The following is a 17,188-nucleotide window of genomic DNA, read 5'->3' on the forward strand; positions in this document are numbered from 1 at the left end:
AACCAGAACCAGAACCAGGGAGTTGGCAGTAGGAAGGAGGCTCCTCTCCCTAGTAAAGAAAATTGCTCCCCTGTAAGTACCTAGTTCACCTCACCATCCACCCCCTCCCCTCAATCAATAGACGGACTATATTACTGTCCTACAGTATGGCAGAACACAGCATGGCCCCAATGTAGCTGTTGATTTATTGAGAGAGAGGTGGGAAAAGATTCAGTTGTATTTTGACTGGACTAGAACCAGCAACATAGTTTGTGTGTGTCTGTGTCTGTGCCTGAATTAAATTGGGAATTCAGATGTGGGGAGCCCTATTTGGAGGGGTAAGGGTTTAGCCAGGGTTGGACATAAAGCTAGGGTTAGGTTATACCAAGATTTGTATGTTTAGTGTTATATCTGGCCTATGCCATGTCTCTCACTGTATTGCAGTGTATTTTGTTGTACGCGAAGCAAATATCTGTGTAAATCAGACATTAAAGAAATATCGAATATAATCTAAGATTAGAGTTATGACTAGGGTTAGGGTTGAGCTAGGTTGTAGACATGAAGCTAGGGTTAGGCCGGGTTAGCGTTAGGGTTTTGGCTAGGGTTAGGGTAATGGTTACTGCTTTAAGTACAATGTATTACCGTTTTAAGGTTAGTGTTTGGGGTTTGTACTCATATCCTTTCTATTCTACTCCTCTTTGTACAAGTAAGATGATGGAGCTCAGCCCAGGGTAACTCTGTCCCCCCAAAAATATGTGTGTGTGTCAGTGTTTGAAGCAGCTGTGCTTATAATGAAACTGACCCTTCTTCCTCCTAATAACAATGCTGCAGGTAAAGGCAGGCACCCTGGGGAGAGAGGCTAAAGAGTCCCCCCTGAATGTCACCACTGACAACGTCACCTCGGCAACCACAACTCAAGTTACCAAGGTAACTCCTCCTGTCTCATTTCCGCCCTTTAAAAATATAAAATAATTGTTGATGGGACTTGACATTACTGAAAATGGCAATATTTAACTTTTGGGGCAACCAAATTCACATAGAAATGTGAGTTATAGATCTATCATTCTACTTACAGTTGAAGTCGGAAGTTTACATACACTTAGGTTGGAGTCATTAAAACTAGTTTTTCAACCACTCCACAAATTTCTTGTTAACAAACTATAGTTTTGGCAAGTCGGTTAGGACATCTACTTTGTGCATGACACAAGTAATTTTTCCAACAATAGTTTACAGACAGATTATTTCACTTATAATTCACTGTATCACAATTCCATTGGGTCAGAAGTTTACATACACTAAGTTGACTGTGCCTTTAAACAGCTTGGAAAATTCCAGAAAATGATGTCATGGCTTTAGAAGCTTCTGATAGGCTAATTGACAACATTTGAGTCAATTGGAGGTGTACCTGTGGATGTATTTCAAGGCCCACCTTCAAACTCAGTGCCTCTTTAATTGACATCATGGGAAAATCTAAAGAAATCATCCAAGACCTCAGAAAAATAATTGTAGACCTCCACAAGTCTGGTTCATCATTGGGAGCAATTTCCAAATGCCTGAAGGTACCACGTTCATCTGAACAAACAATAGTACGCAAGTATAAACACCATGGGACCACGCAGCCGGCATACCGCTCAGGAAGGAGACGTGTTCTGTCTCCTAGAGATGAACGTACCTTGGTGCCCAAAGTGCAAATCAATCATGGAACAACAGCAAAGGACCTTGTGAAGATGCTGGAGGAAACAGGTACAAAAGTATCTATATCCACAGTAAATTGAGTCCTATATCGACATAACCTGAAAGGCCGCTCAGCAAGGACCGCCATAAAAAAGCCAGACTACGGTTTGCAACTGCACATGGGGACAAAGATCGTACTTTTTTGAGAAAGTCCTCTGGTCTGATGAAACAAAAATAGAACTGTTTGGCCATAATGACCATTGTTATGTTTGGAGGAAAAAGGGGGAGGCTTGCAAGCCGAAGAACACCATCCCAACTGTGAAGCACGGAGGTGGCAGCATCATGTTGTGGGGGTGCTTTGCTGCAGGGGGGACTGGTGCACTTCACAAAATAGATGGCATCATGAGGAAAGAAAATTATGTGGATATATTGAAGCAACATCTCAAGACATCAGTCAGGAAGTTAAGCTTGGTTGCAAATGGGTCTTCCAAATGGACAATGATCCCAAGCATACTTCCAAAGTTGTGGCAAAATGGCTTAAGGACAACAAAGTCAAGGTATTGGAGTGGCAATCACAAAGCCCTGACCTCAATCCTATAGAAAAGTTGTGGGCAGAACTGAAAAAGTGTGTGCTTACAAGGAGGCCTACAAACCTGACTCCGTTACTGTCACGCCCTGACTTTAGAGAGCCTTTTTATTCTCTATTTGGATAGGTCAGAATGTGACTAGGGTGGGCAATCTATGTTGTATTTCTATGTTGGCCTGGTATGGTTCCCAATCAGAGGCAGCTGTCTATCGTTGTCTCTGATTGGGGATCATACTTAGGCAGCCTTTTTTCCACCTTAGTTTGTGGGATCTTGATTTTGTATAGTTGCTGTGTAGCCTGCAGAACTTTACGATTGTTTTGTATTTTGTTGTTTTTCGGTGTTCATTTTAATAAAAGTAAGATGTTCGCCTACCACGCTGCACCTTGGTCTCCTCATTCAAACGACGAGCGTAACAGTTACACCAGCTCTGTCAGGAGGAATGGGCCAAAATTCACCCAACATATTGTGGGAAGCTTGTGGAAGGCTACCCGATTTAAAGGCAATGCTACCAAATACTAATTATGCGTATTTAAACTTCTGACCCACTGGGAATGTGATGAAAGAAATAAAAGCTTAAATAAATAATTCTCTCAACTATTATTCTGACATTTCACAATCTTAAAATAAAGTGGTGATCCTAACTGACCTAAGACAGGGAATTTTTACTAGGATTAAATGTCAGGAATTGCGAAAAACTGTATTTGGCTGTATTTGGCTAAGGTGTATGTAAACTTCCGACTTCAACTGTAAAAATATATCAAAGACGCTCTAGATCTGTACTATGTGCGCTATTTCTATGCCTCCCTTTCTCATGTTTTGTTTTTATGTGTTTAACTTTTGGTTTTGTACATCAGCTTCAAACAGCTGGAAATACAATATTTTGGGTTATGGATAAAATACAGTACTAGTCAAAAGATTGAACACACGTACTCATTCAAGGGTTTTTATTTATTTTGACTATTTTCTACATTGTATAATAATAGTGAAGACATCGAAACTATGAAATAACACATATGGAATCGTGTAGTAACCAAAAAAAAAACAAATCCAAATATTTTTTAGATTTTAGATTCTTCAAAGTAGCCACCCATTGCCTTGATGACAGCTTTGCACACTCGTGTCATTCTCTCAACCAGCTTCATGAGGAATGCTTTAACCATCAGTCTTGAAGGAGTTCCCACATATGCTGAACACTTGTTGGCTGCTTTTCCTTCACTCTGCGGTCCAACTCATCCCAAACTATCTCATTTGGTTTGAGGTCGGGTGATTGTGGAGGCCAGGTCATCTGATGCAGCGCTCCATCGCTCTCATTTTTGGTCAAATAGCCCTTACACAGCCTGGAGGTGTGTTTTGGGTCATTATCCTGTTGAAAAGCAAATGATAGTCCCACTAAGTGCAAACCAGATGGGATGGCATATCGCTGCAGAATGCTGTGGTAGCCATGCTGGTTAAGTGTGCCGTGAATTATAAATAAATCACTGACAGCGTCACCAGCAAAGCACCCCCACACCATCACACCACCTCCTCCATGCTTCACGGTGGGAACCACACATGTGGAGATCATCCGTTCACCTACTCAATGTCTCACAAAGACACGGCGGTTGGAACCAAAAATCGCAAATTTGGACTCATCAGACCAAAGGACAGACCAAAGCATTTATTTGGGCTGCAATCTGAGGTGCAGTTAATTGCCGATTTCTTAAGGCTGGTAATTTCTAATGAACTTATCCTCTGCAGCAGAGGTAACTTTCTCCTTTCCTTTGGCGGTCCTCATGAGAGCCAGTTTCATCATAGCGCTTGATGGTTTTTGCGACTGCACTTGAAGAAACTTTAAAAGTTCTTGAATTTTTCCGCATTGACTGACCTTCATGTCTTAACGTAATGGCGGACTGTCATTTCTCTTAGCTTATTTGAGCTGTTCTTGCCTTAATATGGACTTGGTCTTTTACCAAATAGGGCTATCTTCTGTATACCACCCCTTCCTTGTCACAACACAACTGATTGGCTGAAGCACATTAAGAAGGAAAGAAATTTCACAAATTAACTTTTAACAAGGCACACCTGTTCATTGAAATGCATTCCAGGTGACTACCTCATGACGCTGGTTGAGAGAATGCCAAGAGTTTGCAAAGCTCTTATCAAGGCAAAGTGTGGCTACTTTGAAGAATCTTAAATGTAAAACATATTTTGATTTGTTGAACACTTTTTTGGTTACTACATGATTCCATATGTGTTATTTCATGGTTTTGATGTCTTCACTATTATTCTACAATGTAGAAATGAGTAAATATAAAGAAAATCCCTTGAATGAGTAGGTGTGTCCAAACTTTTGACTGGTACTGTGTGTCACAGTGGTTTAGATTGTACAATGATTCTCTACGCTACACTAGCATATTTTGTCACATAAACTGAAATTTAGCAAATTATTCGAGTTTTAGCAACCAATGGCAGAGTGATTTCAGCATAGTGCAACTTTAATAGTCTATTTCTACATTATTGAGCTATGAAAGGTCACATTAATTATCTGATCTGTAGATTGTTGTTCAGCTGTTGTTGAATGGACGTGTGTGTATTGTGTTTTAGACAGTGAAAGGTGGCTACTCCGAGACCAGGATTGAGAAAAGGATCATCATCACAGGAGATGATGACGTGGACCAACATCAGGTGAGTCAAAATCAAATCAAATGTTATTTGTCACATGCGCCAAATACAACAGGTGTTTCACCTTACAGTGAAATGCTTACTTACAAGACCTTAACCAACAATGCAGTTTTAAAAAATCCAACAAAAAAAAAGAATAAGAATAAAAGTAACAAATAATTTAGAGCAGCAGTAAAATAACAATAGCGAGGCTATATACAGGGGGTACCGGTACAGAGTCAATTTGCGGGGGCACCGGTTAGTCAAGGTAATTGAGGTAGTATGTACATGTACAGTTGAAGTCGGAAGTTTACATACACCTTAGCCAAATACATTTAAACTCAGTTTTTCACAATTCCTGACATTTAATCCTAGTAAAAATTCCCTGTCTTAGGTCAGTTAGGATCACAATTTTATTTTATTTTAAGAATGTGAAATGTCAGAATAATAGTAGAGAGAATTATTTATTTAAGCTTTTATTTCTTTCATCACATTCCCAGTGGGTCAGAAGTTTACATACACTCAATTAGTATTTGGTAGCATTACCTATAAATTGTTTAACTTGTGTCAAACGTTTCGGGTAGCCTTGACCAAAAAAGTACGATCTTTGTCCCCATGTGCAGTTGCAAACCCTAGTCTGGCTTTTTTTATGGCAGTTTTGGAGCAGTGGCTTCTTCCTTGCCTTTAGGTTATGTCAATATAGGACTCGTTTTACTGTGGATATAGATACTTTTGTACCTGTTTCCTCCAGCATCTTCACAAGGTCCTTTGCTGTTGTTCTGGGATTGATTTGCACTTTTCGCACCAAAGTATGTTCATCTCTAGGAGACAGAATGCGTCTCCTTCCTGAGCGGTAGGACGGCTGCGTGGTCCCATGGTGTTTATACTTGCGTACTATTGTTTGTACAGATGAACGTGGTACCTTCAGGCGTTTGGAAATTGCTCCCAAGGATGAACCAGACTTGTGGAGGTCTACAATGTTTTTTCTGAGGTCTTGGCTGATTTCTTTTGATTTTCCCATGATTTCAAGCAAAGAGGCACTGAGTTTGAAGGTAGGCCTTGAAATACATCCACAGGTACACCTCCAATTAACTCAAATGATGTCAATTTGCCTATCAGAAGCTTCTAAAGCCATGACATAATTTTCTGGAATTTTCCAAGCGTTTTAAAGGCACAGTCAACTTAGTGTATGTAAACTTCTGACCCACTGGAATTGTGATACAATGGATTATAAGTGAAATAATCTGTCTGTAAACAATTGTTGGGAAAAATTACTTGTGTCATGCACAAAGTAGATGTCCTAACCGACTTGCCGAAACTATAGTTTGTTTTACAAGAAATTTGTGGAGTGGTTGAAAAACAAGTTTTAATGATTGCAACCTAAGTGTATGTAAACTTCCGACTTCAACTGTAGGTAGAGTTATTAAAGAGACTATGCATAGATAATAACAGAGAGTAGCAGCAGCGTAAAAGTGTTTGGGGGGACAATGCAAATAGTCTGGGTAGCCATTTGATTAGATGTTCAGAAGACGTATGGCTTGGGGGTGGAAGCTGTTTAGAAGCCCCTTGGACCTAGACTTGGTGCTCCGGTACTGCTTGCCATGCTGTAGTTGAAAGAACAGTCTGTGACTAGGGTGGCTGCAGTCTTTGACAATTTTTAGGGCCGTCCTCTAGCACTGCCTGGTATAGAGGTCCTGGATGGCAGGAAGCTTGGCCCCAGTGATGTACTGGGCCGTACGCACCACCCTCTGTAGTGCATTGCGGTCAGAGGCTGAGTAGTTGCCTTACCAGGCAGTGATGCAACCAGTCAGGATGCTCTCGATGGTGCACCTTTTGAGGATCTGAGGACCCATGCCAAACCTTTTCAGTCTCCTGACGGGAATAGGTTTGGTCGTGCACTCTTTTTTTGAATTAGTTTGTTTGTGATGTGGACACCAAGGAACTTGAAGCTCACAACCTGCTCCACTACAGCCCCGTCGATGAGAATGGGGGCGTGCTCGGTCCTCCTTTTCCTGTAGTACACAATCATTTAATTTGTCTTGATCACGTTGAGGGAGAGGTTGTTGTCCTGGCACCACACCTCCTCCCTATAGGCTGTCTCGTTGTTGTCGGTGATCAGGCCTACCACTGTTGTGTCATCGGCAAACTTAATGATGGTGTTGGAGTCATGCCTGGCCGTGCAGTCATGAGTGAACAAGGAGTACAGGAGGGGGCTGACCACGCACCCCTGATGGGCCCCCGTCTTGAGGATCAGCGTGGAGGATGTATTGTTACCTACCCTTACCACCTGGGGGCTGCCCGTCAGGAAGTCCAGGATCCCGTTGCAGAGGGAGGTGTTTAGTCCCAGGGTCCTTAGCTTAGTGATGAGCTTTGAGGGCACTATGGTGTTGAATGCTGAGCTGTAGTCAGTGAATAGCATTCTCACATAAGTGTTCCTTTTGTCCAGGTGTGAAAGGGCACTGTGGAGTGCAATAGAGATTGCATCATCTGTGGATCTGTTAGGGCAGTATGCAAATTGGTGTGGGGCTAGGGTTTCTGGGATAATGGTGTTGATGTAAGCCATGACCAGCTTTTCAAAGCTCTTCATCGCTTTGAGTGCTATGGGTCGGTAGTCATTTATGCAGGTTACCTTAGTGTTCTTGGGCACAGGGACTATGTTGGTCTGCTTGAAACATGTTGGTTTTACAGACTCGGACAGGGAGAGGTTAAAAATGTCAGTGAAGACACTTGCCAGTTGGTCAGCTCATGTAAGGAGTACACGTCCTGGCAATCTGTCTGGCCCTGCGGCCTTGTGAATGTTGACCTGTTTAAAGGTCTTACTCACATCGGCTGCAGAGAGGTCGTGATCACACAGTCGTCCGGAACAGCTAATGCTGTCATGCATGTTTCAGTGTTACTTGCCTCGATGCGAGCATAGAAGTAATTTAGCTCATCTGGTAGGCTCGTGTAACTGGGCAGCTCTCGGCTGTGCTTCCCTTTGTAGTCTGTAATAGTTTGCAAGCCATTACTGGGTGATAATACTGTTATAATACATTGTAAGGAGTCTTTCATGACACTCAAATACACTAATATTGTTGATTGCAAATTAATATTGTCCATTAATGTGAACTGCGACCTTTGTCACACAGGCCCTTGCGATGGCGATACAAGAGGCCAAGCAGCAACACCCTGACATGCTTGTGACAAAAGCAGTGGTTGTCAGGGAAACAGAGTCTCCCACTGAGGAGCAACATAGGACATCTGAGGTACGTACAGAGCTGCATGTAAACATCACTGTCATGACACCATAGTATATTGCCTCAATAAGTAGAGATAGTGATTTAGAGAGTGTGTGTTTGTGTCTGTACTGTATGTGTATGTTTGCCTGGAAACCCTATGTTGAATTACATTAAATTCTACGTTAGGCAGAAATTAGCATTTGAAAGTTTCCTCTCACAACCTCTACAAGCCAGAATGTTGAATAAAATATTTTAACTTACTTTACCGGTTGTCCTTGGGTTGGTCCTTCTGGCGCTAGGAATGTGAGACAATATAATTACATCAACTTTTCAAAGCGTTGATAATGTGTTCAGATTCCTATCACCTGAAGCATGTGCAGGACCATGTAAACACGGGGACTAGCTAGGCAAGTATGCATGCATCTCCTGCACCCGCTTCAGGTAATTGAAATCTGAACGCACTACCAGCACTTTGAAAAGTAGATGTAATTATACTTTCCTGTGGATATATTGTCTTTTGAAGGTAGGAATGAGAGACAATATAAAAAAGTAGAATTCAATGTAATTCAACATCAGCCTGTGTGTGTGTGTGTGTGTGTGTGTGTGTGTGTGTGTGTGTGTGTGTGTGTGTGTGTGTGTGTGTGTGTGTGTGTGTGTGTGTGTGTGTGTGTGTGTGTGTGTGTGTGTGTGTGTGTGTGTGTGTGTGTGTGTGTGTGTGTGTGTGTGTGTGTGTGTGTGTGTGTTTGTCTTTGTTTGTTTACACAAGGCTGGAATGGGCTACAAGACCATTGCCAAGCAGCTTGGTGAGAAGGTGACAACAGTTGGTGCGATTATTCGCAAATGGAAGAAACACAAAAGAACTGTCAATCTCCCTCGGCCTGGGGCTCCATGCAAGATCTCACCTCGTGGAGTTGCAATGATCATGAGAACGGTGAGGAATCAGCCCAGAACTACACAGGAGGATCTTGTCAATGATCTCAAGGCAGCTGGGACCATAGTCACCAAGAAAACAATTGGTAACACACTACGCCGTGAAGGACTGAAATCTTGCAGCGCCCGCAAGGTCCCCCTGCTCAAGAAAGCACATATACATGCCCGTCTGAAGTTTGCCAATGAACATCTGAATGATTCAGAGGACAACTGGGTGAAAGTGTTGTGGTCAGATGAGACCAAAATGGAGTTCTTTGGAATCAACTCAACTTGCCGTGTTTGGAGGAGGAGGAATGCTGCCTATGACCCCAAGAAACCATCCCCACCGTCAAACATGGAGGTGGAAACATTATGCTTTGGGGGTGTTTTTCTGCTAAGGGGACAGGACAACTTCACCGCATCAAAGGGACGATGGACGGGGCCATGTACCGTCAAATCTTGGGTGAAAATCTCCTTCCCTCAGCCGGGGTATTGAAAATGGGTCGTGGATGGGTATTTCAGCATGACAATGACCCAAAACACACGGCCAAGGCAACAAAGGAGTGGCTCAAGAAGAAGCACATTAAGGTCCTGGAGTGGCCTAGCCAGTCTCCAGACCTTAATCCCATAGAAAATCTGTGGAGGGAGCTGAAGGTTCGAGTTGCCAAACGTCAGCCTCGAAACCTTAATGACTTGGAGAAGATCTGCAAAGAGGAGTGGGACAAAATCCCTCTTGAGATGTGTGCAAACCTGGTGGCCAACTACAAGAAACGTCTGACCTCTGTGATTGCCAACAAGGGTTTTGCCACCAAGTACTAAGTCATGTTTTGCAGAGGGGTCAAATACTTATTTCCCTCATTAAAATGCAAATCAATTTATAACATTTTTGACATGCGTTTTTCTGGATTTTTTTGTTGATATTCTGTCTCTCACTGTTCAAATAAACCTACCATTAAAATTACAGACTGATCATTTCTTTGTCAGTGGGCAAACGTACAAAATCAGCAGGGTATCAAATACTTTTTTCCCTCAATGTTGGCTTTAGATATGTCATGTTATTAAAAACATCTTGTTTATCCCACTGGTGTCAGTCTGTTTCACAGAGCTGTCTGTTGCTTTCTCTCTGTTTCAGTCCTGATCGCTCATAGTGGTTCCTGGGAGTGGGGACAGGAAATGACCTGATCCTCCCATCATCTCCCTGACCCTGCCAACGCCGCAAGAGGGCTACAGCAACCTGCCCACAGTGTATACTACAATACAACAGACCGACTGCTCTCCCTGAAACAATCCCTGTCTCCTCTACAACACAATATGCCTCCTCTCCTGTCCCTTTAACCAAAACCGACTGTGACGCCGCCTCTGACCCACCCCACCCAACCCCTCTTCCTCTGGGAAATTCCCTTTTCCCTGGGATTTTTAGAACATGACCGTTCTCACAAATCTGAGAAATAGACTGCAGTGTTTATCTCCCCAAGAGGTCTGACTTGTAAAGAATATGGCAGGAATAGGGCTAATATGTGTTGCCCCATGTTTAGCCATGGGATCTGTGAGAGATCAATATGGTGGTTCTGGTATTCTACACCCCCAGACAGACTGTACATGTACAAACATAATGACATGTTAACGGTTCATCACCCTTGATCAGTGTAGTTCAATTAAATGATTAGTGATGAGGATGTAATCCACCTTGATTTAAATCAGATCAACCTTTCCCCAGAACACATTGACTTACCTGTAACTACTGGTAATTTATTCGCCAGGAAGTCAATAATAGCCCAATCTTCAAAATTGCTCTCATATATGGTCACCATGGCGATGCCTGCTCAGTGCTGACATCATGCATGAAGCATGGGGATCGGGAATGGAGTGAGTGGAGTGTGAGGAGAGGGGGTTGGGGGAGGGGTGCTCTGCAGGGGCCAGTGGGGATGGCTAGCCTTTAACGCTTGTTGTCACCAGTGTATTAAACACATATATTACACATATATTAAACAGCTGTCTTACTAGCTTTTTAAACATTTGTAACAATAGAATAATCCAATTTAAAGTCCAGTGTTTGCTTGTTTAAGAAATAAATACAATTAATGTATCGATTAGCTTCTCATACTCACATGCATGGTTCTACATAGTTGAGGTAATGAACGATACGATACGGACCTGTCTAGGAACAGACGTCCACAGGAAGTGGTCAAGATGGCAGAACATTCAGACAAATCTATATCTGAAAGATTCTGTGGAATATACTTCTGCAATGTGTAGACACTGCATGTCAACCAAAGCTGATGGGACTATACCGATAGGAGAGTCAACTGAAGGAATACGTGGACAGACACTTCTACAACATCAAGAGACTATGAGTTGGGACTCCGCTTAGCATTCAGGGTATACTACTTCTATAGGCTCTGACTGTCGTTCTCCGGCTAACAACAAACAGAATCCCCCCCCACTCTCCTCATCATGTTCTCCTTCCTTCGTCCTGCTGTTATAATTTCAGTCTAAAACGCTGGTCATGTAGGTCAAAAGTCAAATCACACCCCATTCACCATGTAGTGCACTACTTTAGCCAAAATTAGTACACTCTACTGGGAAAAGGTTGTCATTTGAGACAAAGCCATAGTAGGACTCTTAAAGCAAAATGAACGCTTTTCATTTAAAGTTTCAAATTATTTTATGAAATGTGAGGATATGTTTAAAAAAAAATCTTACTTGAGTTGTCTTTGTCATGTTGTATGAGTTCTACGTTTGTATTTATAAGAGTGGTGGTGAATGTGTTTTTTTCCTTCCCTAAAAAGTATAAGCGTGTGATTACTTTTTCTGTACCCTCACAGACAAAGCCTGGATTCTTAAAGTGACAAGTTTAAGCCCAAACTCCATCCTCTTGGATAGTTAGACAGGAGGTGAACCAGAACAGTTGGAACCCCTTTTCTGTTCCAGAACAGCAAGCAATGCCTCCATAACCCTGCCTGGCTTAACCTTGTATACACTCTTAGAAAAAAGGGTTCTTCGGCTGTCCCCATAGGAACACCCTTTTTGGTTCCAGGTAGAACCCTTTTGGGTTCCATGTAGAACCCTCTTTTGAAAGGATTCTACATGGAACCCGAGAAGGTTCTACCTGGAACCAAAAGTGTTCTTACCTGAAACCAAAAAGGGTTCTTCAAAGGGTTCTCTTATGGGGACAGCCAAAAAAACACTTTTAGGTTCTAGATGGCATCTTTTTTTCTAAGCGTGTACATGTTCGTAAATACTCTCTGCATAATATCCTCTTAAGCTATGCTGAACTGCTGAATATACACCAGTCAGTTTGAGAAATAAAAAACGATGCTGGAACAAACTGTTGAATTTACATACTATGCATTGTTCCCTATGTGGACTAACTATGAAACATAACTGAGGATAACCAGATTCATTTTTTGGAGTGTCGATCTGCGCTAATCATCTCCCTTGTGATATTAATTAATTACAGCAGTCAATTTTTAACTGCCTGTGAGACTTGCAATAATTGTCTCTCTGTAGCCACCTGATGCTATTATCCATTATCAGTCTACTTAAAGGAGAAAACTGTGAACTGTCATGCATATAAAAATTATTACCAAAATGTTCCAAGATGGAGTTGAGACTAGAAGTTGAGCTCATCCACACGGAGTCTCCGTGGCTTTGTCACCGTGCTTGTCAAAACTACTCCACTCTCACTTCACCCTGAAGAAAACAGAGGGGATCCCTTGGACTTTGTCTTACCTGCTGTAGAGTTGTCTCTGTGAAACAGACAGTCTCAACAGTTCTTTTGTATATTTTATTTCATTTTATCTGGTCAAATGACACTGGATTGTTGTTTAGGCACTTGCTTGCGGTGATAGGCAGCAACGATATTGTTAGAAGTGTGTGGTGTTGCTATATTGGACACACAACTCTCAAAATGGTGACTTGCTGTATAGACATTGAGAAAGAAGTAAAGCTGATGTGCTGTTTTAAAGGGTGGGAGTCATATTGTATGCAAATGAACATAAATACTTCTATGTGTGCATATAATTACAAATATACTGGAAGAGTGGGATGAAGTTGTGCTGATTTCATAATAGAGGATTAACAAATGTGCGATGTTAAGACTGCAGACTACTTGTACGGTCTAATACAGTGCAATGGTTATACTGATGATGGGTGCCTTACTGTTGGATTCACCGCCACTGGAAACCATGGAATTTATTATTTTGTCTACATGTGATCTACTGACATTTCAGCCATCCACTCTCCATGTGGTGAGGTCTCGACCTCTTCTGGAGCCCTGGATGACATCACCTTTACTGTCAAAAGTGTGTGCCGGTTGGAGTCTCTTTACCTGCTCATTAATGTCCCATATAAGGATTGGGCAATACTATTGATAAGCTATGACACACTCATTCAGTGGTATGAATAATAATAATTGGAAGTAAAATCCATTGAAGAGCAGAAAGATTACAAACAAGGCCTAATAGCACAGAACTACTATGAGTGGCTGATTCCATAGACTCACGTGAAGCACTATCCGTTCCACTCTTCCTCTTCCCGTACTTCAATTCACCTCAACCCTTTGCTCTTCATTCCCCAAGTGTGTGGTGCTGTGTGTTTGCTGTATTTGCATTCAGTTTAAATTGAAAACATACATAAATAAATGTCTCAGTGCGATTCACATTGTCTCTGCAATTTCATGATGAAGACATATGCTGCAAGATGTGAAAACAGATAAAGGTCTTGAGACTGTAAGCACAGTACATTTCATTTGTTTAGTATCCTGCATTGCTATCTTGTGGCTCTTACCGGAATTGCAATTGGGAATAAGATTACAGTAGTATAACATTCTATTGAGTATAATCATCAGTATCCTCAAATTAAGATATCAATTCAAATGGTTATTGATCTACCTTATTACTGCCAAGTGGCAATTTATATTTTCTTCTTATTTTGAACATTTTGACTGTCACTGGATATCTCAAAATTAAGCATGGGGCACTACCTAGTGGATTCATGGTGAATTACAAGATAATGAATACAGATTACAGTACATTGAATAAGCATAGAGAAATAAATCCATTGAATTTCACTCACTTCTATAAATCAATAAACTTTATTCAATAACACAGTATAAACAAACAGCAAAAAAACAGAACTTGACATGGAGTAAATGGATAGTTGTACTGGTAAATCCCAAAGGGTGTAAGCCTACAGGATGACATACCTGTCTGAGACAGAAGCCCAGACATAGTGGTTTAACGGGTAGAGATGCACAAACCTGCTCTCTTTGCGTGGTCTCAAGCCATTCAGTCAGTTAGCAGATGTACAGAAAAGGGCAAACACATTCATGCTAAGCGACATTTAGCTACTGTATGAAACGTTTGTGTTATTACATAAAAACCAAGTTAATCAGCTCTTTAGAAAGGTTTTCATTGTATATAAATGATCTGAAGTGTACAAAAAAGTATATTACACATTTCTCGATGCATGATTCCTGCCTAAACTTCCCTTTGAAAGTACTACAAACTACCTGCACTTTTAACTTCTTCACTGGACTACAAGCTACATACGTAATGTACTGTACCAGTTTCAAACAGCATCAGAAGACTATGGGAAAGGAAAGGATCATCAGCAGCATTTGTCTTTTAGTAAGGATGCAGTCAGTGAACCCACTAAAATGTCCCAGGCTTCCCACGTTGCCCTTAAACCATACTGAACAGCACCATGCTGTTGAAACACACCACTCCTTCATACAGAATGACAAGAGCCAGGAGATTTTCCTGGCGAGGTCACAGGGTCAGGAAAAAACCCTGGCCCTAACTATAATATATAACTAGGACAAGGAGATTTTCTTGACTACATAACTTGGCCCTAAGAATGACCATAGGAATATACATTGGATGGTAATAACTCAAACCCCTACAACCTGTCTATTGGTGCAGTGTGTAGCTACACATCATACAGCACCTGTATAACAGACATCTAGGTTTCTAATAGTTGTTGATATATATAAGTTTAAGGCTCTTTAAGGACCTGAGGGTTTTGAACATATGATGAGGCACACACAAGGCAAAGAATAGAATAGCTACAGAGTAGACACATGGCTAACTGAGAGGATGAATAGAATAGCTACAGAGTAGACATACGGCTAACAGAGGTTGAATAGAATAGCTACAGAGTAGACATACGGCTAACAGAGGTTGAATAGAATAGCTACAGAGTAGACACATGGCTAACTGAGAGGATGAATAGAATAGCTACAGAGTAGACACATGGCTAACTGAGAGGATGAATAGAATAGCTACAGAGTAGACACATGGCTAACTGAGAGGATGAGATAGAATAGCTACAGAGTAGACACATGGCTAACTGAGAGGATGAATAGAATAGCTACAGAGTAGACATACGGCTAACAGAGGTTGAATAGAATAGCTACAGAGTAGACACATGGCTAACTGAGAGGATGAGATAGAATGGATTCCCAATCTGGCCCTCAACCATCACGGTCACCTAATAATCCCCAGTTTACAATTGGCTCATTCATCCCCCTCCTCTCCCCTGTAACTATTCCCCAGTTCGTTGCTGCAAATGAGAACGTGTTCTCAGTCAACTTACCTGGTAAAATAACGGTAAAAAAAAAAAAAAAAATAAAATAAAAAAATAGACAGCCATATGAGGGTCCAGTCACCAGTGCAATTAAATGGTCAAGGTTGAGGAACCTGCGGAAGATGGGACTTCAAACCAGTGAGGGTGAATAAAGTCACTCTCATCCTTTAACATAATGTCACATTTTTGTTAAGTCAAATTTTTCCTCAGGCATCAGTGCAATGTTTTATGGAGTAATAAAATAAAATATATAAAAAATAGTTAGCAATACACACATAATTTCAGTGGTAACAATTCCTAAGAAGACTGAATTATGGTCTTTGTTTGACATGAAACCACAGTTACAGGTTTATTTTTGACCAGAAAATGCTCTTCATTTTAGACAACAAAAGTGCTCTTTCCAACAAACTGAAAACTTAAAAAATGTATCTGTAAGTAAGTATGGGCATACACTGAACTCCACTCAACCTTGCCTTTTCTAAAAAGCCCAGACTAATTATGAATTGGTTTCAAAATAAATCTATAAAAGCTAGACATATCATACAAAAGATGCATATAAGACATTTTAATGAAAGCTGCTTTGGTAACAACAGAGTCAAGACATCGGTGGATTTCCTGTTCTCGCCGGCCGGCGGGATGTTGAAAGCGGGGCCCTTTCTCTCCTTCTCATCTCAATGACTTTTTCCAACGTTGCTCGTCCTCCTGCCTCTAAAACCTAAATGAATGGATCTAGTTACACCAGACGGAGGGTGTTTGTGTTCCGTTGTTGAGATGCCTCCGCATCAGATGCAATGTTCGCTTTGTCATAAGGCTTTGTCATAACGATGTTCGCGCTGTGAAAGACAATGCTATTGTACTGAGGGCTGATAAAGTAGAGACCTTGGTCGCCGAGCCAATTGCATTGGGACCTGAAAAACATGAAAATAAATGGGCTTTGTTAGTCTGTCCGTTTACGCATAAAAAGACAAGCAGCCTAGTTGGCAATTCATTGTTGAAGGCTTTTTGTGCTATTACATGCTTTGGTGATCAAACCTTGGGCATATTTACATACATTTCTGAATACAAAATGTATTTAGGCCAGGATTCAATCCGATCGCGCTTTGTCAGCTATCCACTTTTTAAAGGCAATGTTCCCGCGATCATATTGAATCCTGGCCTGATTAGATTTTGTGTGTGTACCAAATCGTCCCCACTCTATCTGTTCCTTTTGAAGTCATGGCTTAGGGCCACAAAAAATTCAGGTCCCTAGTCATGACAATAAACCAGTATTGGCAATAGCTCTAAGCAACACCATTGAGATCATTGAAGTGTGAGGGAGCAGTCCACTATTGACTGACCTGGTATTCTGGGGATGGTGATCTGTCTGCTACTGCTCCCCTCTCCTCCCTCCCCAAATGGTTTGATCTGGATGAAGTACTCCTCATTCATAGGCAGGGAGAGCTCCACCGACGTCGTGTTGGTTTCCATGACACTAGGGCGGCTGTGTCGGTTACGCTTGTAGAGCACCTAGGGACGGACCACACAGGTAAAAGGTCACCGGGAGAAACCATGACAACAGGCACTATTTCTAACAAAATCATTGTAGTCAATGCT

The 17,188-nt window shown here is 41.6% G+C and overlaps 2 protein-coding genes across 13 annotated transcripts in view; one reads left to right on the forward strand and one right to left on the reverse strand.

Annotated features, from left to right (window-relative positions):
- LOC139555925 (band 4.1-like protein 1) overlaps positions 1–13,667 on the forward strand; it is a 171,333-nt gene extending 157,666 nt beyond the window's left edge. For 9 of the 10 annotated variants that reach the window (XM_071369328.1, XM_071369356.1, XM_071369383.1 and 6 more), the window contains 5 exons: positions 1–72; positions 811–906; positions 4,824–4,904; positions 8,009–8,125; positions 10,140–13,667. In XM_071369328.1, the coding sequence (XP_071225429.1) occupies positions 1–72; positions 811–906; positions 4,824–4,904; positions 8,009–8,125; positions 10,140–10,145 (372 nt within the window). In that variant the 3' untranslated portion in view covers positions 10,146–13,667. Of the gene's footprint in view, positions 73–810; positions 907–4,823; positions 4,905–5,789; positions 5,933–8,008; positions 8,126–10,139 lie in introns of those variants that run through there. The other variant, XR_011671043.1, reaches the window with a different exon arrangement.
- A 412-nt stretch (positions 13,668–14,079) lies between these two features.
- The window catches only part of LOC139555969 (contactin-4-like), a 255,013-nt gene continuing 251,904 nt past the window's right edge, over positions 14,080–17,188 (reverse strand). For all 3 annotated transcript variants that reach the window (XM_071369404.1, XM_071369411.1, XM_071369394.1), the window contains exons 22-23: positions 16,933–17,101; positions 14,080–16,503 (exon numbers count right to left, since the gene is read on the reverse strand). In XM_071369404.1, coding sequence (XP_071225505.1) covers positions 16,412–16,503; positions 16,933–17,101 — 261 coding nt within the window. In that variant the 3' untranslated portion in view covers positions 14,080–16,411. The remainder of the gene's footprint in view (positions 16,504–16,932; positions 17,102–17,188) is intronic.

Source organism: Salvelinus alpinus, chromosome 2, assembly GCF_045679555.1.
Source record: "Salvelinus alpinus chromosome 2, SLU_Salpinus.1, whole genome shotgun sequence".
NCBI lineage: Eukaryota > Metazoa > Chordata > Actinopteri > Salmoniformes > Salmonidae > Salvelinus > Salvelinus alpinus.